The sequence below is a fragment of the Sceloporus occidentalis genome, unplaced genomic scaffold, assembly GCF_023333645.1.
Source record: "Sceloporus occidentalis isolate IW3139 unplaced genomic scaffold, rSceOcc1.0.p SCAF_29, whole genome shotgun sequence".
Lineage (NCBI taxonomy): Eukaryota > Metazoa > Chordata > Lepidosauria > Squamata > Phrynosomatidae > Sceloporus > Sceloporus occidentalis.
Genome location: NW_028317009.1, coordinates 6,520,654 through 6,548,432, shown reverse-complemented (window position 1 = coordinate 6,548,432; position 27,779 = coordinate 6,520,654). Strand labels below are relative to the sequence as shown.

General features: G+C 40.8%; 1 protein-coding gene across 2 annotated transcripts; it reads right to left on the bottom strand.

The window, feature by feature from the left end:
* Positions 1 to 528: 528 nt before the first annotated feature.
* LOC149299224 (DNA topoisomerase 1-like) lies at positions 529 to 26,255 on the bottom strand. 2 transcript variants are annotated; one of them, XM_089486441.1, is made up of 16 exons: positions 26,184 to 26,209; positions 26,135 to 26,141; positions 25,443 to 25,567; positions 21,516 to 21,631; positions 20,212 to 20,333; positions 13,482 to 13,604; positions 12,133 to 12,320; positions 7,959 to 8,103; positions 6,614 to 6,757; positions 6,242 to 6,427; positions 5,805 to 5,873; positions 4,508 to 4,622; positions 3,935 to 4,062; positions 3,178 to 3,272; positions 2,106 to 2,255; positions 529 to 631 (listed from the first exon to the last, which is right to left on the bottom strand). In XM_089486441.1, the coding sequence occupies exons 3-16, from the start codon at positions 25,454 to 25,456 to the stop codon at positions 529 to 531; spliced, it is 1,698 nt and encodes a 565-aa protein (XP_089342567.1). In that variant the 5' UTR covers positions 25,457 to 25,567; positions 26,135 to 26,141; positions 26,184 to 26,209. The 2 variants fall into 2 exon arrangements, with proteins under 2 accessions (XP_089342567.1, XP_089342568.1); XM_089486442.1 differs by lacking the exon at positions 26,135 to 26,141 and having other exon boundaries at positions 25,443 to 25,522; positions 26,184 to 26,255.
* Between the last annotated feature and the right edge of the window lie 1,524 nt (positions 26,256 to 27,779).

The window sequence follows — 27,779 nt, the reverse complement described above, 5'->3', positions numbered from 1 at the left end:
TGTTATAAGAGGTAGTCTTTATGGAATATCGGAATTCCACATTTAATTCTCTTGCACACACTGACCTCTAGTGGGGAATTATTTTAAGATCCCAGTGAAAATGGCATTTTTAGATTATAATAGAAAAAGCAAGTTTGTCTTTTTGTCTAGTGTTACTCGAGAACTTGGTGAGCCGTTTTGGTTTTTCACACGCACTCATTCTGTTTGCCACTCACCCATAATGCTTCGTTCACTCAGTTTCATCCAGGCACCAAAGTAAACACTCAAAATTATATATATATTGTATCAGAGTTTTGGCTTTTTCCCCCACACACACAAAATATTCAATTTGTAATCTCAAGTAGTTAATAATTCCAGATTAATCCACATATGAAAACAGGTTTATTTTGGGTTATTAAAAACATAAAAAACAGCGTTAAAATAAGGGCAACATTTTTTTTTTTATCTGCATACCAGATTTTGATGGCTGCAGTTACAATACACGAGTTAACTAATTTGTTCTTAAAATAAATACAAGCGGGGGCAAGGTCAGAAGATAAAGTCACTTTCTGTCATGTCAACAGCCCAGGCAAATTTGTCTTTGTACGTCTTGTTGTAGATCTTTTCCAGCCCAACATTCCATTTCTTGCACCTTAAAAATAAAAAAAGGTCACAGTTTATAGCGAGCAGGCGTCACCAAGAACCCATGAGGGCAAGAGTGCCGCCTTCGGTGTCTGTTAGTCCCTATAATCCAAGTTCCCTACGCCATTCCCCTTTTCATGGGTTTCATTCCCCCAATCAGTCCCACTTACCTTTCCCCACTCTCTATCTAGATGCCTTTATCAATTAAGTAAGGTTATCCCCATCAGTTTACAACCAGAACGGGCCTAACCCCTTTCCCCAGAACATGGCTCCAGGTTCACTAACAGCCTACATGTACCTGTAAATTTACATACCACCATCATGGCTGAGCAACTGCACCCGGGGGTACCTTTACCCGACTCCTGCAAGTTGCGATTGCCCCCTGGTCCCTGTCGTAGCTTTGCTCCTTACCCTATACGTCCTCGCCGGTTATCTGTGTAGCCATAATCGACTGGCACAAATGCCAATCTTATAGTTGGGCACAACTGTATAGTATAGTCTGTAGTTATAAGGCATATATAGATATATCCAGAGCGAGTGTCTAGAGATCCGCTTCATTTAGTGTTTCTGAAGTTAGAAATGTTCTTGTGTGGCTTTTGGATGAGCAAAAAAAAAAAAAGAAAAATAAGAGCTATGCCAAGCTGGAGACGCGTCGCTCGACCTACTGCACCGCTAGAGCCGTGAATTGGAATGAATGCGACGTCGGCAGCAGCAGCCCCGTTACAAATCACGCCGTATTCCTCCTCAAGCTCCACTTACTTTGAGGTCTGATTAGCTTTTCTGATAGCAGAAGGTCAAACGAAAACCCAGCTTGCGTCTGCTGTGAAAACCGGCTTTTTATATACGGCATGAAAGTTTCCGCGGACCCCGGTGTTTAATGCCGCTCTGATTCTGTACCGGCGACAGTCAAAGCTGCATCCCACTGGCCTACCTTACACAAATCATCGGACTCGCTTCAAATGCAAATGCCCCGTCTGATAAACCGCGGCGATGAGACACGCAGTGCTTTACCTCTCTAGCTTCTACTTTATAGTTATTTCAAATCTGACAGGTAATTGTCTAGCGACACAGCGGCTTCCCTATGCACTACGGTGTCCGATTGTAGGCGTCCACTCTCCGAGTGATAACGAAGGGTGAAAGAATGACTCAAACTAATTAGAATTCTAAGTTCATCACAGCCACAGTATTGTTGTCAAAATGACTCTCCCACACCAATTACAGACAACGATAAGGACCGATATAATGTAACAGGAGTCCATGCACACTTGTGTGGACTTTCCTTATTATGTGGATACAAGTTTTAGTGTTCATAAAGGCAGAGCTGTCACACATCTCAAGAATTAATTAATGTTTTGCAGAATAAGTATTGTCATTTTTCTACTAGTTAACATTCTAAAACAGGTCACAGAGACAAGAATAACCGACACAGACGGTATGAAGATCAGATGGGACTATTCTTCAAATAGAGAGAAAGTCAGACTTACCAGGCCACGGTGATTCTGGGGTCCAGATAGTTCAGCTTGGAGGTGCTCAAGGCAATCTGCTTGTTCTCCTCTCGATCAGTTGCCTGCACCTCCAGTTTCATGAGCTGCTCCTCTGCTCTCTGCAGCGCTTTCCTCTTGCTTTCCACTAGCCTGAACATAGAAATAATGAACCGGTCAACAGGTGGGGAGCAGTGATAGCCCTGCGCAGGAGAAGACCCCAGACGCAAGAACATTTTCAGGCGCTCCCTGTTTTGTGGCGTATGTTCACTGGTCAAGTACGCTGGATTAGCAAGATTTATCCCGAAACTGCACAAATCTCTTCTCTTCGTTTGTATGGGGGGGACTAAAGGAGCTGGCATTTGGCAAGAGTACCAAGTGTGCCGCTTCACGTCTAGATCTTCGCCATTCCAGAGGAAAAATGTGCTAGACACGGGACATCCATAACCAACCACTGCCCCCTTCCGAGTCAAATACTAAGAAGATGGAGACAATTGCTTATTTCTAAACAATCAAATATTATTTTATGAACATTAGATCTGTAGCCAAAAAACGATGCTCTCAAGCCGTCTGGTTTACTTCAACTCCCATTATTCTCCATACTTGGCTAACAGTTGGCTGACACTGGCTAATACCTTGACTGAAGGTGTCTTTTCAGCTACCCCTGACCTGCACAATGCGCCACATATTAGATGTTTAATAGCGTGGCAAGTAACTACTGCGACCCTCCAGCAAGCCTCTTGTGCTTAATGTTAAAACAAAGTCAAAAATCTTTATTGTAGCAAAATATTTAATCTTTTCTTGCTTAAGCAATGATCGTATACCTCTCTTTATAACAATCCAATTAGGTATCACAATTAGCCTTTAGTGCTTCTATCACTGCTTTTAATTGGAGCCGGAGACATCCAGGTTCAGATACGCCGGAATCAAGTGTTACGACCAGACCGTGTAACAGAACCCCATAGGTATTTATCTTGTATGTTTTGTGTTTTTCTTTTAGATTCACCGTAATTGTTCTTTATATAGAAACGTCGAGGGTGTCTTAACGACTGTGCCGCAGGCCACAAATACTCACTTTCTCAGCTTTTCAGAGTCTTTCTCCTTTGCCTCTTTTTTGGCTTCTTTGAGCTCTTTCTTTGCCAGTAAAATCTGTTCCTTCCTGGCATCAATCTAACAGGAAGAAACATGACACCCGAACACCGCTCGCAAGCCATTTGGAAGATGTTTGCAATGTTTTATGTGCTACAATATCACTCAATTAGATTGTAAAGTAATATCCTATGTTGCTGGCTGCGGCCGTTTATGGACATCGAACGCGTGTTGCACAAATAAAAGGATTACGCTGTCACTCAGGACGGAAAATAAACGATGTTAAAAGGATATAGCAGAGGTGCTTCTACAAAATATGGGCCAGCAACATCCACAAATTAATAGATCCTGATTTTTCTTCCCTTAAAAAGGAGTACAAGTGTCAAATTATCCCGCGTCATACCGAACGCTAAGTGGCACTTTTATGGTTAATGTTTTATCGATTAGGAAATCACGTTTGTACAGATATATACAGCCGCAAATTAAAAGTTGTAGCTACAATATGGCGCTTCAATAAAGTACTTTGTAACAAAGTAACTCTTTTGTATTTTGTAAAGTAATTTAATACATATCACTGAAAAAGAAATCCACTTTCTAAATACGAGACTTTTCCTAAGAAATGAGATTGGCGATGCATAGTGTTAAAGGTGGTGGTGTATATGCTATACGGCATATCCTTCTGGGGCTGTATGCCCCCCCCCCCCCCGAGGGATGGCCATTTGGAGGAGAAAGCCCTGTTTTACCTTGGTCCTCATGTTGGCCATGGATTGTTCAAAGGTCTTTGGTGGCGCCCGCTGATGGTTGCACAGAACTGCAACCGCTCTGTTGGCTCTGTTATAAGACAGGACCTTTGCTGGGATACTTTCATCGGCTAGAGGAACGGAAATTATTTTCTTGGTTATTTCACTATGACCAAAGCTTAACACGCTCTACCAAACCACGCGCAAGACTAAAACAACTTTACGCTTTGCCGTATGCTCAAGATGTTAACCAACTGGTGATGGTGGATGTTTCATGAATACGTTTTAGATATACTGCATAGATGAGCTCATCTTTAACCTTTATGGTGTTGGTGGACTGTTTCATAAAGCCTTTTGCCTCAAAAGGAACGTAACATACTGTTTTAATGTAGAGATTCAAAGGACAATTCATCATCGCGTTCACAGCTTAAAGCTATAGAGGTCACAATGCTGCAAAAGACTCAGGTAATCTATATCCCGAAGTGCGTATATAATGAGTATAAGCAAAAGGCCGCTTGCCGGTACTGTTCATATGTCACCGCTCTTACAGCAAACAAAAAGGTAAGGCTCTCTTACGGTCTGTGAGTTCCTGTAGCTGCTGCTGTAGCGTAACCGAGGCGTTATAGGTCCTGAAAACCTTGGCCGTCAGACCTTCCATCAGAGACTGAAGATGTTTATTCAGCATAGGCGTCTGCAACGAAAGCCGAGACTTAGTAAGGACCGGTGTTGGCAGCTGAACAAGGCAACATCTAATCACAACTGTGATAATAAAACGCTTTATTTATATAGCGTAATTGGCGCAGAGTCATGGAGCCAAATCATTTCCAACAGCTGGCCAGATGAAAAATCCTCCTTTCACCGATAGGAAAACTATGGTTAAAACATAGAAGTGATTTTCATATGTATATAAGAAACTTTTACAACACATTTTGGCAATTCTGATGTAAATATGTTTATAGTTTGATTTCAATCATATTTTGGTGGTCAACGCAATGCCCATAAAACATTTTTACCAGGTTTAGCTCCAAAAGGTAGGGGCATCCAATAGAGTCCTCAAGGGTTACAATCCTGCCAGAGTTTTAAGAGCTCTCTAAATAAAATATAATCAAATGACTAACTCTGGGCATCGCTGCACAACGTGTGATGTATCACCCTGAAAATATTAGAGAACCGGTGCAGGGCGGTCCGTTGAGTCCAAGGCATGAAATGGCATTGCATGCAATGTCTGGTTCCAAAATATCGCGGGATGCTACCGTTTGCTTGGTTTTCAGATCCAAGTTTAGCTTTGGTGCCCCAAAACAATGATTGAGAATTATGGGAATTCATGGAAATTATAGTAAAATAACAGAATAGGCGTGTAAAAGATAGCCCTCCATATATTAGGCAAACAGTGCGTTATGGAAAATGTACAGTGGGATTCAAAGTCTGTCCCCACCCTTAAGCATGTATAAACTATAGGGCAGTGTAACCTCCACTAAAGGAAAAATAGGTAAAGGGCATTGTGGGGAGCATGCAGACAATTCCCTTTCCCCAGATATGGAGGATGTAGATGGGTGCCTAGTGTTTATATGGGAATGAGTCCTTTGGTTTACTGTACTGTAATAAATGGACTGCCTTGTTATAAATGTCCAAAGGTCCGTAACAGTTAAGTATTAGGCCTTTTCCACACGCCTGATCAGCGTTAAAGGCTTCCATGAACGTGTCACACGTTAAAGGCTCCGCGGCTGTAGCTCCGGCGGCAGGGGTCGAGTTCTGCTCTCGCCGGGACACCTCCACCAGATGCCATCGCACTCTGTAGCCAAGAGCTGCCAGGTTCAATATATCTGCATTAATCAAGACTTCAGCAATACATTCGCGGCGTCCTCCTACTCACGTTTAGTCTGTCAAAGAGATCGTCTCCTTCCTGCTTGTTCTCCATAAACATCTGGAGATTTTTAAATACCTTGACAAAAGAAGGTGTATTATCAACCAACACATTTTCTCTCTCTTAATAGTACTTTCTTATTGGAATATTGAGTATTTGAGCATTTGTGGTGTGTAGTACTGGACACAACCTAACTTCACACGCGTTTATGTTCAATTTGTTGCTGAAGGACAGACTTGGAAAGTTCTAAAACATTACAACAAATCAAAAACTGATGCTAAAAAAGGAAAATATTTGGGAATTCCCAACAATACTTCCATTTACTATCTCTAGGTATAGGATAATCCATGCACGCAAAGGTGAATATTTACAACAAATTTTATCGGACAAGCAGAATAATGTTTTGGGAATAGAAAGTAAAAAGGTGAAACCCCCATCCGCCTTACCTGCTTTTCCACCGGCACTTTGTTGTAGTATCGGATGGAATCTTTACCCAGGAAATCAAACTCGACCACGTACGTCTCTCCATCGAGTTCTGGGTAAAGTTTGATGTGCTCGACCCTCAAGGAACAGCAACCCACGGTGTCGGCAGATTCCCCTTCTTCCTTTTCGTTACCCGCTCTCAGAGCTAGCTGCGGAAGGCAGAGGGAACAGACAAGGTCATGGAGGGAGACCCCAGACCATCTAAAAATTAGACATTTTAATGGGGTAAAACCTATGCCGACCACCAGGCATAGTTTACGGTACTTGCAGAATTTAAGCAAGGATAAAACACCCATGTACGGTAACAGCGAGGAATCTCCGGCCGAAGGTCATACCTTGTCAATGAAGTACAGGGCTACGGCTCGCTGCCGCACTTTCATCTCTTTAGACTTGAAGTTTTCACGGTACGTACTCCTTATTTTATTAACGTGACTTTTCAGTTTCCTGGCAATTTCATATTTTTCCCAGTCTTTCTCCCCCTAAAAAAAAAAAACCAAAAAAAAAAAACCCCACAAAAGATGGAGTGCAGTATCTTTCTTAAACAGATGGGCAAAGTTGAAGGAGAAGAGAGTTTCTAAGCAATACAGATACAAAAGCGACAGAGTAACAAATGGTTGACTAACGTTTTCTTAATACCAAGATACAAATACATGCTTTCCTAAACCGTGAAGCTGCCTGCTGTTTTGGGACTCAGAGGGTTAAAACAATGGCAGAATATTTTATGGTTAAGAGGCCGTTTGCTGTATGGGATCTGGCATTTCTCTGCCCGTTTATCAGCACCTGCCTAGCACGGCTTCTTTTTTTTTTTTTGTCAACAGCTGCCTGGTATTTAATGTTATTTGAAAGGAATTTTGGACGCTCTCGACAATGCGTGAAATAAAATTGTATTTTATTACCGGTGGCTTCAAGACTGAGCGGGGAACGCTGAAGGTTGCCAGGGACGGCATCCCGCTCTGCACAGCCACAAGCTTAAATCAATGCTTTCTGCCTGCTGAGAGTTACTCCATAATGGACATTACGCATTCATGAAGAGTAATAAAAAGGAGCTCATTGCTCTTTTCTCGCGCTCGCTTTGCCACATATTTCTCAGCCGCGGTGACGGAAAGGTTTATACAGAGGCCGTGCTGTGGCGCATGCACTGCACCTGGACCCGTTGGAGCCTCAGTCATATGTGAAGCAGCACAGAGACCACCCGGGAGTCCTTATTGCCCCCTAACTATACCCAAGAGCAGGTTGTGCAGATGGGGCTGGGCACAGGGAGCTTTGCAAACTCATGGAAGTTTATGAAACGTTGCTGTAGGGTTTATGTCCAAGGATTACATGCAGCCGCACAGTTATATCTACGTAGTGGGCTTGTAATAATGGACACAATTATCTGTGCAAATAGGTAACATTCAAGGGTCTATACTGTCCCTTTGATCACTAGGGTGGGTGCATAACATAAACCCTGTCTGCCTGGGCAAGAGAAAAGGGATAGTGTGCGCACATACTAACACCCAACGCACATACTAACACCCAACGCACATACTAACACCCAACGCACAGCTTGTGTAGTAATCTGTGAGGTTTGTGGGAAGGGGAACGCAGATATTCCTTCTTACCCTGTTTACGGTCTCAATGCAGATTTTTCTGCCGTAGGTTTCGCTTTCTGCTAACCAGTCAATGTAAGAGAGTTCGTACCTTCAGCTTGGAGTTGGCATTCAGCATGATATATTTCACAGATCCTTGCACGTTCTCCGTCCATGATGCCAGCCAGGTAACCGTGGGATCGTGGCGGACTTCCTTCCACTTATGACCGCTTGGAGGAACTGGGATTTTAGAGTCCCTGTAAGAGCAGTAATAAATGAGAGCATGATCACCGCATGGAATTACCAAAAGATATCAGGGCCAGCGTTACAAACTAAACTGCGTGATTCAATTACAATTGGTCATTGTGGTAATAAAATGTTGCTTTTAACTAAACGAAGTGTTGAGCAGTCCATAAACGCAATCCCCAACGTGTATCCCCGATTATTAAATCTCCTCCGAGTAAAAGGAACCAACGATGCGTAAAAAAACGACAACTTTCAAATAGATGTTCAGCACAAAGCAGGAGTGACGTGAATTACCCGCCAGGTCACTGGCTCTTGACCCGGTTAGATGCGCAAGTAATGAGTTACTGAAACAGTTTTGCCCCCTGCTAATGCCCCCTTTCTACCGTTCAGTCCGTCACCGAAAGCAAAGCCATTCGGCTCTGGAAGGATTCCCCCTGCAGATGGTGCTGTTGAATGTAAAATAAACACATTTCCAATACTGGATCCAGATGTCAGGTTCCTTAGTGGAGTTTTTGACTTGTACATTATTATGCCCTAATGATTTATACTATCAATAGAGCCATAGCTTCAAAGACACCAAGATGTCCTCAAAGTCACGTCACGTACGGATCAGGTAATACTGGCTGTTTTTTAAACTATGTCTGGTTTTCGAATTCCTCGGACAGGGCTCAGAATAAATCAGACAAGGAAACACCGATACCCACGAATCAGGGTAGTGCCAGAGGAAGCCAGATACACGATAAACTACATTTCCCACAGTTCTTTTACTAAATCTAGCAGAGATCCACCTGTTGGCTATACTGGCTCCAACCTCAGAAAAACTCCATACTGAAATAAAAATGCGAAATAAATTCACCCCATCATCACTACAATTATAGACCTGGTGCAAGGTGGGGGAGCAACTTTTGGGCCAAAAAGCTGGCTTCTGATTTATTCTGGAGATATTAAGTAAGCATACCGGCAGAAGTGAAATGTTATGCAGAGCCGCGTAGCATTTTAATTGCTTGGCGCACCCATGCTGGTATTTCCCTGCCTGTATATAAACGATTAAGTGTCTCTGTAACCGTTATGACATTATATCACCTCTCCTGTGAGCAGGTTTAGTTAAGAGTTTGAGGAGAGATCACAGCTTCTTCCGCCGCTATGTATCTGGTAATTATAAGCCACACATTGCCCGGCCCTGCTTTTTGTCTGTGTAAGATCGCAGTTGGCTCAGCCAATGCAGCATTTATCGGATTTAATAGCAGATACATTGTAATTACCTTTGTCGGCGCATCACTGTATTCGGAATACGTAGTATTCCTTTGGTTTTGCACCAAAAAGGAGCAAGTCAACCCAAAATTGGGTGTGCCTTTGCAAGAGACAATTAAATGTGCATGGAACACCCCGATACCTCAACCCAGCGCATGCCATCTTAAAACAGAGGAAGGCAGCAGTTGCTGTGGGAAAACGGTGGTCCTAAGGATAGGAAGTGAGAATGCACTGATTGGGACAATTAGTTCAAATTCCCTAATTAACTAACCGCTGGGATTTTACCATTTTTCCGTACTGGCCATCGCTTGGCAATCTATTTATGATGCTCAGTTAAAGTAAAACTAGCGTCTCGTTCTATGAAAGTGTTACAAACGTCTCAGAGAATTCCATCTGGATTAGAGGCATCATATTGCTAATGCCGACACTACAGCTGTCCCGGCAGCGCCGCTTTTTGTCTAATCCCGCTGTCTGCTGATTCCCATTTACCGTCCTGACTTTCTCTGCGTGTCACCCAGACTTCGGCCGACTCGCGCAGACTTCAAGAGGCTTTGTGTCAGAAGATGTTTTGACATCGCAGGTCAGAGCGGCGAGCAGAGCACTAATCCCGGCTAAAAGACAATCTTCAGTAGGCAGATCACGGCACGCATGCGGAAAGGGCAAGGTATGGCTCCACACGGGCTGACATATAGCTGAAGGCATGATGAGGATGCCGCTGTACATGACCAAACCTTCATGGTTACTCTAACCCGTACGTTTAACCCTTTGCATAGACGAGTTCCTTTAATACCCATAGAATGAGTTCCATGGCTGGTAGGCCAACATTAAATAAAGGCTTAATTATGTAAAAATTTTTAAAAAAAACTAAATGTTTTATGTTCCATTGAATAAGTTCATAAAAAAAAAAAAACTAAAAAAAAAAAAAACTACAAATCTCTCCTATACTGGAAAAATACAAAAGAAATAGTTTTTAAAGATTCTAATTTTATCGTATTTTCAATAAAACTTTTTATGACTTAATTATCGCTCTGGTTTTTAAATTTGAGTATTTCATGCACTCTGTGCTGATCACGCGAGATAACGCTGCATGGAGCCGTCCTCGGTACTCCCAACTATGATACATACTGATACACAGCAGCTACAAAGATTATTGTAATAGCGGACGCCACACAAACCACGGAAGCTCGTTCAGGTCTCTCTAGTACCACAAAAGACAACTAGAAAAGCATATATTAAGTGTTATTATTGGCGACGCTTAGTGGGCAACTTAAAAAGTAATTTCCAGGTTACCCAAAAAGCAAATTCTCTCAGTATCTTACTGTGAGTCCTGCTGCATAATTCTGTTTTTTTTTTGTACTTTATTTGTCCCATGCTGACTGATGTATGATAATTCACAGCTTTATATAAATACTTGGCTATTAAAGAAATACCCAAGTTTATAAACAGATAGGAAAACAGTAAGCATTGGTGTTTATGCTAGAAGACCAGACTTCCTCCATATGCCTTTTTTAATTTAAATATAAGTCATGCAAAACCCCAATTTTCCACGTTTAAGCAAACCTTGCAGTAATTGCTATCCATTTAACTTTATTTGTATATTTTTTGGCAACACAGATTTGCCCTTGAAACTTGACAAGGCTTCTTTCTGAGTTACTCACCCAGTAACACCGGAATTCAAGAAAAAAAAAAAATGGCAATGTTGAGATTTATTTATCAGGGTACAATGAAGCGTTAAATGGGTCTTAAAACTGTCATTGGGAGGACAAGCATTGACAAGAACATCACTGCTAGATTTGTGGGAGAAAATTAACGAAAAGGAAAAGGCTTTTTATACGATCTGTATATTAATTCTCAAGTATGAGATGTAACGGGGGCATCACAGGGTGCCTCCACCATTTTTAATTTCTTGGCTAAATACCCTTAACGGCGCAGTTGCTTTGGATAAAAGTGTCAGAGAAACGATAAGCTGTTGACAGAACTAAATGTTATTTTGCCAAGAACAGGCTAGTTTTGAGGAAGAGGCATTTATATATTTACCTAGCAGCATTTAGCCACTTTACAGGATGGGGGGGCACACGAGTTTAATGCATATTAAAGAATTTTAATATGAATTAAACCTGAAAATATAAATCAATTGCTTACCGCTTCCTCCATGGTCCAACATTGTCTGCCACTGATTGGCTGCTTAAAAGTAGCCAATCAGTGACACAAACAAGCTGCCATTGAAATAGTTCGGAGCATGTTATCTAACAGGTAAGAATATCACATGGCTGGAGATATATTAGACAGCAAAAAGAATATAAAAAAAAATGATAGTTTGCTGCTCTACTTCTGAGTGACAGGGACAATGCAGCCAAATGCTACAGACCCACAGAGGACACTGGTTATCGTATATTGATCAATCTCCATCACATAAAGGAAATAAATAGATCTGACTCAATGTAGAGGAACCAATAAAATATAATCTTCTGGACATACAGATTCAGAGAAAATGCTATTTACATTTTATGTAGCGGAGATCACTTTTAAAGGAAACCCCAAAGGGTTATAACTGCCCAAATAATGCTGATGTCAATGGCTTTGATACATTTATTACCATCATAAAAAAGGTGGAAGCAAAAGGTGGAAGTAAAATCAGGAGTTTATGGCACAGGTCGTTTCACTAAAAAGTAAATTATTAAAGGTCATTATCAGGATTAGGCTGGATTGACAAACAATTTGGGCGAGTTCTGGCTATTCCTCCCTGCAGTAAGTAGTTTACCCCCTTGCATATACCAGAAGCCACATACTTGCTACAATTGATGATTACGTCTTCAGGTAGGATCCTCTTTTTCAGCTTTCCCTGCTTGGGATGGTCCCCTCGTCCACGGAATAAACCAGGAGGCTCAATCTTGAAGTTGCCGATCCTCTCCTGGTGATGATCCATGGTACAGAAACCAAATTCCTGGAGAAGTTTTTCGTTTTCTTCTTTGATCACCTGGAAAAATCCACACGAAAAGTACCTGAACGCCGCATCCAAAAGACAGCAGGATACGGCGCCTTCGCAAAAAAGCAACTAAAGAAAAGCCAAAGACTAGCTTAATGGTAGAGATTAGATATTGTCCCAAAATACAAAAAAAATATAACTGTGGCTCTGAGATAGTAGCAGAATTCTTATGTGGGAATTTCTTTTGCTTGTCATTTCCAGGTAGCATGTGGTAGGAGATATCTTAGCCTAGCCAGACGAGGCAGGAGATTATTACTCCCAGAACCTACCCTCAGTAAATACAAAAATTAATACCAGGATCTGAAGGAGTCTAATTTACCCCATTTTGTTTAATTTCAGCAAAGACTATAATATAAAATATAAAACAAAACATATATATATAATATAAAATATAAAACAAAACATATATTATAAAATATAAAACAAAACATAAATATATATTATTATGGTTGCTCCAGTCTGTCTGTAGGGTGTGTTGGAAATGTACCCATGTGTTCTCCTTGGAGATCACCTCTATTTTCACAGCGTCCTGATATGTAACACGTTTACGGATTTGGACGCGGTCCCTCGCAGCCGTGTGCCCATTAGAAAATCATGGACGGAGAGCAGTCGACAGGCTGAGGAATGAAGTGGCAGGTGTTCCCGCTCATCAGGATTTAGCAGCGTTGGCAAAGCAGCCTTCACAGAACACACAGCGCCCGCCTTTATCTAGCGTGTCTGTGATCTTAGCAATTAATCATACATACTGAAATTCACAAATTACAGCAACTTCAAATGTTGGGCCTCATTTATCTTTGGAAGTGAAAAAAAAAAATATATAAAACTTTGTGTTTGTTGTAACGTTACCGAGCGGACATTTGGAAACGCATACCGAGCATTGCGGGGAGACTGGGCCACCCAAAGCAAGTATTGCCAGAGGCCTGAAAGCTTCAATTTCGTAACATAGTTATGTTCACAAAGTAGGTTTGTCATGAAATCAGTCACTTTTCATTCCCCCGTGTAGATCAAATAATCTACAAAAGTTGTCCTTTCCAACAGAAAGGTTAATGTGATCAGTTACACGTTATTCTAGTCTCTCTTAAAGTCATCTGTGTGAAAATTAAATCTACGGGCGCCAGGTAACGCGCACACAGTCACTGCGGCATATTTTACCAGTTTCTCTTCCTTAGTCCGGTTCTTCTTTTCCTCCATTTTTCCTTTGTAATAGGTGAACATTTCACTGAAGTCACATTTCTCCATGTCGGCGATCGCTGTCCGCTCTTCTAGCGTCATTTCCTGGAGAAAACACAAGAAAAGCAGTTTTTTTTTGTATGGAGTATCATCAGAAACCTAGCCTGAGCTTCGATCTACGGCAGGGTGTAAGTGTGCCGGCGCGCAGCTTTTTAATACAGCTCTACTACTAATAACTTATAGTCTTCCTGTTCCTGAATTCCTATCGTTTAATGTAAAGCTAGCAGTTCAAAAAGTGTTTCTAAGGGGTACTTTACTCAAGTAAAAATTTTAACAGCATTAGGATGCAACAAAAACAGTTGTAAATGTGAATCAATGTATCCACATTTATTATTATAACTTAATACTCTCAATATTAAGCTTCCGGAAAAACAAAATCGATTTAAAAAGTTGTTACAACACAAAAAAAAAAATAATAATTTGCATTTTGAATGAAAATTGCAATTAATTTGGCAAGTGTCTGTATGAAGACGGAGACGTAGAGCAATTTGTCAGCCGAAAATAACGCCAATGTTTAATTCAGATATTTCACTCTGTTAAGCTGTCAATTATCCCAAATTGTAGCGCAATTCAAAATGTTAGGATCCCGTAAATTAATGCTAATAGCTATAGACAAAAGAAAATTACACAAAAAAAATGTATTAAGTGGAATCAGGCCAATTACAAATGCCATAAACCTACTGTAGTCCGTTTGAGTCAAAAGGTCCTGTCCTCTATATAAAAAAAAAAAAAAAAAAAAAAAAAAAAAGACTTAAAGAGCACACAATTTCATTTATTTTAAATCATTTCTTGCGGCCTGAAGGAAATGAGATTATAATTCTAAGACAATGCATACTGTTGGTGCCAAGTAATAAATGGAAGCGGAATTACGGCGTTTAATTCCTATTTCACGTTAAAAGTCCTGGCCACGGCAATTATATTACGCCGGAAGTTTGCTTTCCTGGCGGATTGTATTTTTGGGTTTCCAATTATCACCCGATCATAGCGATAGTCAATTTTTAGAACCGTTTTGAAAAACAAATTAGCATAAAAAAGATTTGAAGAGTTTGCAGTTACATTGAGGAAACCACACAAAAAAATCCGAGTGTGTACTTCTGTTCATGGGGGAAGCAATTTTGTGTAGCACCAAGGCAATGAGCTATTCCTGAGCCATGGCGAGAAACAAACACTGTAGTCTTACTCTGCAGTCTCAGTAATCGCTTTCAAATTGTTCTCTGCTCTATTTAGCATGCATACATTAGCGAGATATCACTCCTGTGGGTTAAATACGACTTTTTAGCTACGTAAATCATTCCTAAGCAATCAGGTAGAGCTGCTTCAGACACTTGGGGATACCACTTAACTCCATGGGGTGGGGGAAAAAAAAAACAGCGCAATCAATGCTCCGAAATTAAGAACTACGTACATACTTAGGTTAAAACGTTAAAAACAACTGCATACGGAGTTTAATGCATCGCATTCGGGAGATCTTTTAAAATGACCATGGTCGCAGACGACAGAGAGTTGATAATTACTTAAAAAGCCCAAAACAGCAAGATATATGTCTGCAGTCGGGGACCCCCCCGACGGCCCTTTGAGATGGGCTGCATAAATTGTCTCGAGTTTAGGAATTTTTGATTTCCCAAGGAAAGGAGCGCAGCTGCTGGGCTATTACAAATCTTCCGCTTGGCTACGGAGCATTTCTGTGGCTGGCGAAATAAAAAAAGTTTATGTATTTGTGTTTGAGCAGAACATGCCAGAGGTGACGTTGTTACACCGTCCAAAAGGTTCCTCCGAGTTCTCGGTAGGCCACGACTCAAATCAAATGAACCTGTAGCCAGCTGTCTGCACTACCGCAAAGCGCCGTGTCGTTTGGACGCCGCACCGGGGGTTATTGTAGATGTGACGATATTTGCACACAGATCATGTTTATGCTACGCTGCGGCTCACAGTATTCACTTTTACAATAAACACTTTGTAGCTAACCAGACGTTTCAAAGATGGCAGCTATCTCACTTTGCTGGTGATCTTAGGGGGGTACATAAGAGACTTGGGGTGTCTGTAGTACCAGCAGTAAGCAGCTATCTCCCCATCTGCCTTGGCACAATAATATACATTAATTATTTTATAGGGTACCAGGCTATAAAAAAAAAAAAAAATAGGAGGTCGTGGACCCACTGATCGGTCGCATCCGGATTGTAACCATTTTAAAACATCCTTATAAAATAAAAAATAAAAAAATGATATTGGTTAATACATTGTATCATTTAAAAGAAAAAGAAAGCGCTCGTTACGTTAACATTTTTAAAGCGAAGAGTTGGTTCTGCCGTAGCTACGTCTCCTCCGATGTTTAACAATATTTGGCTTTTGTATCCAATGTTTACAAAGCCCTCTAGAGTGACCTGCCGGCAACATCTGCCACATTATGACAGCTAAACGGTCCCGGATGCCTCGTCTGCGGCAAGCGGCCAGATCGCTGCCCCGACCCTCAACTCCATTTGCAAGATTCACTAAATAATGCATCAGCAAGCAAAAAAAGGCATTTTGCATATTCCAGGTATTAATATTTCTTTCATACCCCCTCATATAATGCGTTTACACTTTTCCCAATACCACCCCTAGACCCCATCCTGTTACATAGACCTTGGACTACAGGAGCATTGACGAATTTTCATAATTATACAGGAGTTTGGTAAATACGCAGTACCATAAAATACACAAAGGCGCACATTTAAGTCAGCCAGCGCCTTGGAGGTCCCAAAACAATAGAAAGAAGGAAATCCAGGAGCCGGCGGGCCGACGCGTCACACATCAGGATTCTTTAGAAGGAACGGCATTAATGCAGCAAAAGTATCATAATTTACCTAATATTGCAAGACTGTTTTATTCATGATGATTTCTTTTAAAAATTAATCATTACGCACGGAGATGATTCACCGCTCTCATTTCTGGCTCCCAGACAAGGCTGGCATTTCATCAGCAAACAAACAGTATGGAAGGGATCGGAGTGAAATATTAATTTAACAGCTCCTGAAATAAACGGCACAACCCTTCCCGGCACCGAGAGCGAGGCAAACATCTGTCCGCGCAAGGTGCCGAGGGAGCCGCGACCCCCCCGCTTCGCGCTCAGCAAGGAACGGCCTATAAGCGCGGTGCAGCGCACCAAAAACGGAGTCATTCGCTCCATTATGCTTTAGTGGGATCCAGTAAAAAGAAATGTCCTGTGAAACGAGCAAGTCAAACCCCCGAATCACATCCTTATTAGCGCCTTGGCACAGCCAACTCTTTGGCACGAAAAAACGGATTTGATGGCAGATAAGAACCGTTCACCCTACCTGGTCTGCCCATTCGTATTCGGCGAGCGGCTGGGGTTGATAGGAGTGGGAACCGGGCGGTTGCCGGAGAGCCGGTAATTGGCTGCCGGCGACCTAATAGCTATTGAGCCGGTGTGTTTGCGCTGCAGTCTATTACATCGGTTTCTGCATCGTGTCACAAAGTCAATAGGTACTCGTGAGATCATTAATGTGATGTTCAATAAGCGAGGTGACAGAATCCGTTACTGTTTATAAACCAGTCAAATGCCCTTTGCCCCTCTGTTCACTTTATCTGCCCCTATTCACAATCTAAAGTATCAGACTTTACCCGAGCCTTCCAATGGTCTGTAAAAAACCCTAATTAACCCTCTTCAGACTCCAAACCTAACCAAATGTATTCCTTCATGCCGTTATATACAAGCCCCTCTTCTCCACCCGAGATCCACATGTTGGCCCACATACTGGGACCTTCTACATTGTATATAATTGTGTATAATTCAGACCATCAAAAATTGGGGGGGGGGGGGGGGTTATGGTTATACATGGCCAAGCGTATCATACATGTAGGTCACAATGATCTAATTTTTACACGTTAACCCTGCCAGTATGTTGCATTTGTTGCCAGGCTATTGAAATGGCTCTTCAAATACAGGTAGGATCACGGGTGTAGAGGTTTTAAAGCGACCTTGTGGATTCCCCTTCACTACTGGCATCCAGCAGACAACGTATTAAGCCATCTACTTGACAATTCAATCACACGATCCTTTATTTACAGCGTAGGAACATATGGCATCTGTTACACGCAAAGAAAACGACACAACAAGGTGGAGCGCACAACCCAAAAAGCATAAAAGGCATCCGATTGCTGCTAGAATTATGACCAATAAATACAAAGAACAAAAGGAAGAATTCAGCGCACGCCGAGTGATCACCATTCGAGAGCCATAAATATTGGGGATCCCGTCACACTATGTGCGGTTATTTCATCACAGGCGTCCTTTTCCTCCATGAGACGCTTTCATATCAGAAAGGACAGAGCGGGAAGCGTTTCTTTCACTGCCCGAGAGATGGCACCCTCTATCAGCTACCAAGTCGCATTAATACTACCGGGGTTTGTGAAATCGTTTTCACCATTTCATGGGAAAATGTACTTTGCAGTGAGTTATGTTTTTGCCAGGGAAAAAATAATTCCATATATTAGTTAAAAATGTTCTTTCACTACAGGAAATCATGCATTTTGTGGTCTTTTCCCCCCCTAATAATTGCAAACAAGATCCTGTTGTCCATAAATTGGTAACTTTATGGCATTTTCTGTTGTATAACCAGGTTACTTGTGACGGGGTCCACAGCCAAACTCTTTAAAGCATGACAAATACTTTGTCCCTCTCCTTTCACTGCCGACGGCATCGCTAATTGGCACCCGTTGAGTATTTTAACACGCGAGACAAGATGTAAAAATATATACAAGTACGGAAGAATAGGGGGACAACGGAGAGCACAACATGCATTTTTCATGAGCATGTTTTCACAAAGCAGATGTCTGACTAGGGGCTCGCTGCTAAAACCAGCCTTTACTGACAGCAGGATCAGCCACGGAGACGACCAAGGAGCCTGACACAGGTCAAAAGACCAAGCCCACGAAACAGGTTGGCTCCAGGGGGGGGGGGGGGGGGGAAGTGCCACCTTGTCACTTATCACAGACCAGACGCACGAACGTTGGCTCATTTCCGCATTCTGCATACGCCTAGATATGTCGGAAATCAGAAAATTATCCAATTTAACAAAAAATTCTATCCTGTTCTTTACAAAAGCTTCCGGGAGATCCATTTGCTAATGTAAAGGCATGGCATACAATGTACCAACTTTAAAAAAAGAAGGGAGATGGAATATTTCGAAAGCTGCGATTAAATGTTTATGCATACCTTGATATTTCTGTATTTGGGGACAGCTAAAAGCTAAATGTCGGCAACTGTGTTCATTTAGATACTCTGTTACTATTCACTACATAAATGCTTCTTCATATTGAGAGAAGAAAACCAGCAAACGTTAAGCTTTAGGTTATAATAAAAGGTTGTGATTTCTGTTAATCTGTGTGTTGTTCTATATTCATATAATTAAGTCACGTGGCCTACAGGGCAGCATTTCTCTTTCAGCACCTGGAGGTTGCGTATGTTGTATATTAGTTACTATACGTAGTGAGTTCTCCTATCCACGATCCATTGGGGACTTCAAGCAGCTGGCTAATGGTATGACGTAAGACTTCCATTTATACCACCCATTCCGTGAAAGACCCTACATCTGACCTCACGACCGCATGTAACGATTTCAGAATAATATGATAAATCTTATCTCAAAAAACTAAAACTAAATGAAATAATCTCAAAAAAATAACAACCCTGGAGGACGTGACAGAAAAATGGAGAACCAACACGCTGTATTACAGTATCATAGTGCTAATGAATATATTAACACACTGAACTAATTAGCAATGCATTAGGAACTAAACGGAGCAGCTGCACCGGTGACTGTGAAGAACTTGGACCTTGGTAAAAAAAACAATAATGTTCTTTGAGAGGCCAAAAATAGTTTAAACCTCATGTAGCAAGTTCCAAAATGAGACCGTACTCCATAAAAATATATTCCTCTCTTCCCCAACCGTCCCTAGAGAAAACACATTTAAATCAGAAACCCTGAAAATATAGTCTATTGCAAAGGCTGCCTGACTGCACAGCTGCTTGGACATATTTTTCATTTATACGACAAACATCGGTGGTTTATGAATGTAAAAAAACTCTGCAGCTGGTGACAAGAATCAGCCAGTACGACGCCGCTTACGACCCTTGCAACCCAACGGCCCCGACGACGATACGAAAAAAAGTTCTTCTGCGGGTACTCGGAGCTGCTTAACATCAATCTAAAGCAATCCCTACCTTCTAGGAACGGACGCATCTAAACGCTAGCTCCAAATTAAACCCGATACGATTAAATATGGGGGGCATAGAGTTTTATTTCCATTTATTTTGCGTGCCACTTTTTTTCCCCCCTCTGGATAGTATACCGACCAAAGAATAACTACTACGGTAATTGTAGACTTAAACTAGATAAACTAACAGAATAGTAGATCTAAAAAGTGTTGAAGCACATACTGTAATATCTTATTTAAATACATTAGAACAGGGGCGTCCAACGTGCGGCCCTCCAGCTGCTCCCATAATGCTCTTTCAGCTAAGGGGCTGGTTGAGGAGTATGGGAGATGGAGTCCTGCAGCAGCTGGAGGGCCGCATGTTGGACGCCCCTGCATTAGAACATAGGCTCTCTTAATGGAGACAGGGGGATGTGCGTTGGTGGATAAGCAATACCTTCCTCCAGTCACCAAAAAAGTTGTTGCGGAAAATATCCTTGGTTGTGTATTCATGATCCAGCATCTTGGCGAAGAAACCGGCCACTTCTTCCGCTGGCAAACTTAACGGAAAAGGTTTTCCTACAAAAAAATAAGCAATTTTGTCAAGCTTGTCATGGTTGTAGATCTGAAGAGTAAAGTTTTGTCAATCCCAAGTCACATGCGAGTACATCCCAACAAGATGAGTTACCAGGGGCCCTCAAGACTTAAATGTTGATTTTGTATGAAAACGCAAGCCATACCCCCCTTAAGGACAATGGGCGGTCCCTAAACCCATTGAAAACAATGCATTTTGAGTACATGTACGGGCTTTGTCATTAAAGGGTTAAGACAGTGTCATTAGTAAACTTAGTTGGAGGAAAAACTGTTGAAACTTAATGTAATGTTGGAAAGTTCCCCCCAGACAGGAACGGTTACGGTTTTTGTCCCCCCCCCCAGTCTGGTATTTTTTAATGCCATGGAGACCGCATAAATCAGCATTTCAAATGATGAAGTTACCGTGTTCCTCCCTTCAGACATCAATTTATATTAATCTGTTTAATGAGGCTGTAAATTGAACCGATCGCTGGCTAGTAATTACGGAATGAAGAAGAGCACCTCATCTTTCAGCTTTATATTCCTTTACAGGCTGAGGCTTTCAAAGAAAAAACAAATATATGCGCCAAGTCAAAAAAATGTTTTTATCAAATCCTATTACACCTCTGTTCTTACAGAGAATCTGGTGGAAGACAGTATGAACAGTACTTCGAATGATACCCGCACTAATGTAAACTTCAAAGATGGACACGTGATAGAGGCAGACAGAAAAACAAAACTATATGAAGGCAGATCTACTCTCTACGCTTATTTATTATTGATCTATGGAGCCCTAAGAAAAAGGAGAGGGGGGACTTTAAATTCTTTCATTCTTTACAGAAAGATTTTAAAAGTAAAAGAATGATCACTTTCACTTGTGTTTGACATATAAAACAGTCTTCTCCATGTACATATTCTGTTTTGGATTGAAATGGCTACGTCTCTGAACAGGACATTGTGTCCCCTAAGACACATTGACTCCATGGCACCTAAATATTTTACAACGAACCTTTAAAATTCCGGGGCAGATACAGTTTACATTAATTTAAAAGGGCGAGTTAATGTTTTTGATGTTCTGGATTTTAGGATGGCAGCTCTTTATAAACAATGCCACCCTGAAATCAGGATAAACCTCCATGCCAGATCATTATGGGGTTTGATAAATGATATAGTAGTAGACTGATGTACCGGCATAATAGAACTTCACATCGGATGGCAAAGGATCATGGGGTGGAGCAAACACGGGGCCTTTATGTTCCAGAAACTTCCACTTTATGCCATCTTCATACTTCTCTTCCTCCCACCTGCAATGAAGAATATGAAACATTATTTCGTTTCCAAATACCTGCTGGGAGACATCCACAAGACAAACAACCTCTCGCCAAAAGACAAGATGGATTCGGGCAAAGTGAAAGCGTTCATTCCACAGACACAACTGCGGGATATTTTTTACAATTCCCGGGAAGATCATATGCAAGTGTAAAAGAGGCATGAATTTTGTGCAGACTATATTCCATCTTTCTATTCCCACGCGAAGAAAGAAAATAAATGCAAAGTGGAAATATTCCATTAACCCCGGCAACTCCCATACCTAGCCGTCAGTCGCAATCAAGAGGAATTCAACTTCTAAACCTCGGGAGTTCTAAGTTCTAACACGATTTGCCTTATTTACTGTCAATGTCTTCGAAAACCCGTCTTCGCTATGAACCATTTATTGCCCGTTCTATTCCTATTCTCTAGCTAAATAGTTTAGCCGCTTCCTATTCTCCGATTTAGATAAAGTTTACGAATCCTCACGTCTTTCAAAAATAAATAAAAATATATATTAATGTACATTATCTGTGGCAATCATAGAATTCCAATGGAAATAAAAATCAGCAAATTATCAAAGCAACCGGACACTGAAAACGAAATGCAATCACTAAGTAAAAATGCTAATTTGAAAATAACATTTATGCTTTTTCGTGGGGAATCTGAAAACAATGCCTCGGTTCCAAGGCAAGTCAGCTCAGGCTCTCTCTGCAAAGTCTGTGTATGAGACATAAGAATCAGTCTTTTGTGTCTATTAAAAAATCTATTTAAAGTTAAAAAAAACATCTCCAAACCCTTGTGATCTCTGGTCCATCTGATTCTATCTTGTCAGACTTGATATTGAATCTGTAAGAAAGCCTTTTATCTCTGCACTGCTATGAAACAGCAAAGATAATTCCTTTTTTTTTTTTTTACTTTATAATCCAGAAACAATAGCTGGAAGCTTCAAAGAAAAGTCAAATTATGTAGCATCCATCATGAAAATGTGTTTTATAGAATATTTGTCCAAAATCTCATTAACCCCTTTGGTTAAAACCAAAAAAAGAGTTAGCCCTTACCCTTGCAGGAAAGGTAGCGACAGACGATGATGTCATTGGCCAAATACAAAGCCACATGATGTCAAAAATCACTGGGCACATTTTTAACTTGGACTTGTCCTGGCCCCAAAGGCCAGTTGTAGGTTCGGATAACTAGTTAAATGTATTTTACATTATCCCTGTATACTAAATGCTTCTGGAGAGCATTATCAGTGTGCCCAGATACCTAAACGGTACCTAAAGACCACAGTCAATACAGAAATCTAAAGAAATTGGGCACCGCGGGAGCCAGTCTATAGGGTAGGTCTATACACCGGGTCTACAATCTCGCATAAAGTAAGCAAAACTCTCTTGCTATGCACGACGCATTTTCATAAAAAAAAAAACAAAAAAAAACAAAAAAAAAAAAACAACTTATAACCAAAGCTTGGAATCTACAAGCCATAAATTGAATTTAATTCTAGTCTGGAAACCACGATCAGGTACGCAAAAACCCATTATAATGGATTAAGTAATTAAGGTCGCCGTTTTCTATAAGCGTACCAAGTCTACGCTGTTTTCTTAAAGCCTAATCAGGAAATAGTCTGCATTAATGAGGACCAAGGCAGATTTGCGTACACCGGAGGGTTAATGAGGGGGTCACAGCGAGACACATGCCTCGCCTTGGGTTTATAGATTGTATGCTCCTCTGCAAACTAAAAACGCATCTCCTTTAATCCTGTTTTCTTGCCCCACTGCACAAGCGTCAATGGAAATACATAAAATGTCTAGCTTAATAGAACAAAATAAAAACAAATCACCATGGATTGGTATTCCCTACTAGGCAGTCGCTTATCTATGTACCGTATATACAAATATATAATCGAAAGGAAAGTACAAAGTGGCAGATTAATGGTAAAATGATTGCGTCTCACATTACATTGACAAATGTTTAGTATTTCCACTATTTCTATGTAAACAAGTTATTTAAATTACGCTTTGGAATAATTAAATTTGTGAGGGCTGTGTTAAACCATCGCTTCAGATGTTTAATTAGATGGATTTACAGTTAAAATAAGTTGATTCCTAAAATGGTTTAGCAATTTGATTTTCTAAGAAGTTTGAGTTACTGTTTTATTCTGAATTGCATTAAAATTAAAGGAAAATAAACTAAAGCATACATTTTAAGTACTAAGCCACAGGGGCACAGTAGCGTACCTAGCGGGGGGGGGGGGGGCGGTCCGCACCGTAACGTCCGCCGCTGGAACCGGCTTAAAATCACTCAAGGGAGATGGAGGTCTGTTAAAGACCTCCGATACTGCTCCCTCGCGATCGGCGCGGCAACTGCTGCTGTGCACCGGGGTTTGTTGTCAGATCCCGGCGCACAACACTGAAGCCACGCCCACCGCCGTCCGTGCCCTCTGAACCCGGAAGAAGACAGAAGAAGAGGAGCGAAGAGGATGAAAAGGAGCTGACTGCTGTAAGAAGAAAAGAGGAAAGGTAGGAAATCATTCAGTGAGTTACAGTGAGAGTATCTTTGGATTGGTATGTGTGGATTGGTATGTGTGGAATCTGTGGATTGGTAAGTGTGGAAGAAGGGAGTGAGAAGGGGTAGATAGGGCAGAAGGGGGTGAGAATGGGTAGAAAGGAGGGTAGCAAGAATATTGAAATAGAGTCAGAATGAGAGAGAGAAAATGAATGGATTAATGTGTGGATGAATTGTGTGAATGAGTGAGAGAATTAATGAATTTGTGAGAAGGCATCAATGAATATGTGTAAATAATTTGTGTGAAAGAATAAATAGTTGTGTGAATGAAAGTGAATTAGTGAGTGACTGTAGCAGTGTTTGTGTTAATCACAGGTGTATAGTTGATTTGTCAAAAAGGCAAAGATGGTATAAGCAGGGTGTTTATGGGACAAAAATGGCACAGGTAGCGTGTTTATGGGACAAAGATGGCGTACACTCGGCTGTTTGGGAACAATGCTGACTCATGCTGGGCTGTTTGGGGGCAAAGATGGCACGTCCTTTGTGTGTGTAATTTGGGTGCTGGTCAGGTTCTATGTGGGCAATGTGGACGCTGTTTTTTTTGGAGGGTTATTAAAGAAAGCACTATTATATGTTCAGTAAATGTTATTTAAACGTGTTTATTTTACTTATAGGTTATTAATTTATTTTTTCTGATTTCTTGTTTACAGTTGACATACAGTTTACAAATTGGTGCAATAAATATTCTTGCCAACATAATTTTGTAGATGTCTTTACATTTGGGGGGGGGGGTGCCACTTACAGGATCCGCCCCGGGTGCCAAATACTCTAGGTACGCCCCTGCAGGGGCATAAGACAAAACTGAAGCAAATCCAAGGAAAAGTCCTACATTTAGTAGTCACCATGCCGTGCATTTTGGGCCTTTGCCCCCAGATTAACCAGTTTAGACAAAAATTAATAGTTGGCAGTAATAGCAGCAAACCAGCCACTGGAACTTAAAACCTAAGACGCCTAAGCCCTGTTGGCCATGTTCATAAGCATAAAAAAAAAAGCATATGTCGTCCGATCTTAAACATATATTGTGGGATCTTTGTTTATTAAATTAAACTATCTAAAGCTTCAGTTTTGGGGATTGAAATAAATTTAGGAAGTGATTGCAATTGAATGATCTGATTAAGTCCCAAGCTACAAGAAGTTCATAGGACTGGTGGTAAGGTATTGGATTGATGCAAACTGCCGCTAAACAGGCTTGATAAAACATGTTACCACTACTTGAGATTCCAAAATATAAGTTGCAGTTACCATCGCCAACGCATCTGTTCCTCCTCCTCTTTCTTCTTTATTTTGAGAAGAGCCGCAGCCTCCTTCTCTTCTTTTGTTTTCTTTCTTGGTTTGCCTTCCTCTTCTTTACAGTCACTCTCCTCTTTCTTTATCTTTTTCTGGTTTTAGGAGATGCAAATAAAGTCAAAGTATAACACGGGAAAGCTGAGTAGATGCAATAATGTCATTGGCTGAGACAGAGGAATGAATGAGCATAAGCAGCTCATGAATGAACATAATGTTTGCTATATTGGACCATTCAACTGCAATTGATCTTCATTTGCTCAGTTGCCTGCAGTGGGTATAAAGACTGATAGCAGGTATAGGTGGGATGGAGATACACAAGTACCAGAGTTCCCTGCTAGGCGCCTATGTAACTGCCAGGAGCAGGTTGGCCCGGGGGGGGGGGGGGCATAGCCGCCTGGGCCAGAACAATTTCTACACAGGGTTTCCAAGGGAGCAGATGAGAAGGCACTCAGACAAGATAAGCTGACTTACTTGCATGTGTGCATGAGTTGGCATGGAAGCTTAGTTGGGTGTTTGACCTTGGGGGCACCCTTCCACTAGTAACTGCTTAACCCCCTAAACCTTATACAGCCGCACTATTCTCTTAAAGTAAAAGCATCTTTATCATATGAATGTTTCCTTATCCTTCATAGTGGAAGATAATTTACTTTTTTGCTCACCTGAAAATTGAAACAAAATAACATATATAGAACAAACCTCTTTCTTCGGTTTTTTGTTTTCTTCTTTGGTCTGGCTTCCTTCCTTGCCTTCCCTTTTTATTTTATTTTTCTTTGATCTGCAAAGAAATGTAATATGTGCCATTAAGTCCAGTAATTCACAATATTTGCAGAAATCCAACAACAACAAAAAACACAAAAAAAAACAGACTGCATTGGATTGAATCGGCATGGTAATATTGTTAAATTACCAAGATGAATGTATCGGATCATTTGCAATCTCACACGTGTGAGGCTCAATTCTGTCCAACCATTTTCCAATGTCTGAAAACACAATTTCTGTAAAGCAGAAGTGCCGAGTTAAATTAAAATTGATTAGCTGTATATTGCCAGATGACACGTCTTTCCTATATTGGTTTTTCTCCAGTTTTGCATTTTTTTTTTGGTTTGTTTTATTAAAACATTACTAAAAAAAAAACATGCGATTCAATGCAGACATTAAATCAAAATAAAATGCTCTAATACTAATGACATCTTTATTTATTTGAAATACTAATTTAGGCTCTAATGTAAGGTTACTTGAAAAATATTTACTCCTGTAATCTCCTTTCAGACTACTAAAAAGGGGACACAACTTTGAGTTTACTTATGATGTAAGTCCTACTTAATGACGTCTGCCTCTTCTGCATCTTCTTGCCTCTCTCTCTTTTTCCCATGTTTTTGCGCTGGTTTGAAATCATCATCTTCAGGCTCGTCTTTGACAGCGATGCAGCTTAAACAATAAAAAAATCTTTATTATGTACACAACTGGCATCAACTCAACACTATCACAACAAAAACAAGGTCTTAAATGTACCCAGAATTTTCGGATCAGGGCTAAAGAAACATTAAAATACTAATTTTAAGAAATTTTGTTTCAGGTCAAGGAAAAATACGCTATGGCTATGTTACCCCTGCTTTTTATTTTTTAAGCCTCTACTCGCAGCCGAGTGAAAACAGTCATAGCCCATTGTACCACAACCCCTATACCGGCCAAATTAACCAGTAGCCATACAGAACGGACACTTGGGTATTACCTTGAAGAGTCATCTTCCAGGTTCAGTTCAGGTGTTGCCGTCTTGCTACCTCCCTAAAAAGAATAAAACATTTCATGTCAAAGATATATTTATTTTATTGTATTAACTTTAATGCAAAGCGTATTATGTTTTAAAGAGGTCGGTAAGGAATACAAGAGAAACAATATCAGTTTCTGTGATGCATGTATGTGAACCAAAGCATATGAGCAAACTTCTACCATCAGTTCCCTGGTGCAGCCGATTATGAACGCTTACCTATATTTCATTTTTACCATCAAACACTTAGCTGGTAAATAACGCGATAACTGGACCATTTACCTTACTTTTCCTTTTTTTCTCAGTATTCTTTTTATTCACTTTGTGTTTCTCGTCCTGTTCCTTAATGGTTTCATCTTGCTTTTGTTTATGCTTAGCTTTACTACTATCTTTCTTTTTCGTGTTTTCCGCTCCTTCTTGCAGTTTCTTCTTTTTCTTCTTATCTTTTGATTTGTTTGAGGATTCTTGGAATGGATCGAAATCATGTGTCTCCAAACTCCCTTGTGTCATTTTGTAAAGCCTGA

Coding starts and splice junctions, on each gene's coding strand:
- LOC149299224 (XM_089486442.1), bottom strand. Junction 8,104..12,132: donor GTAATCATCAATTGTAGCAA/GTATGTGGCTTC, acceptor CTGCTCTTACAG/GGACTCTAAAATCCCAGTTC. Junction 3,273..3,934: donor TGGCCAACATGAGGACCAAG/GTAAAACAGGGC, acceptor TCTTCCTGTTAG/ATTGATGCCAGGAAGGAACA.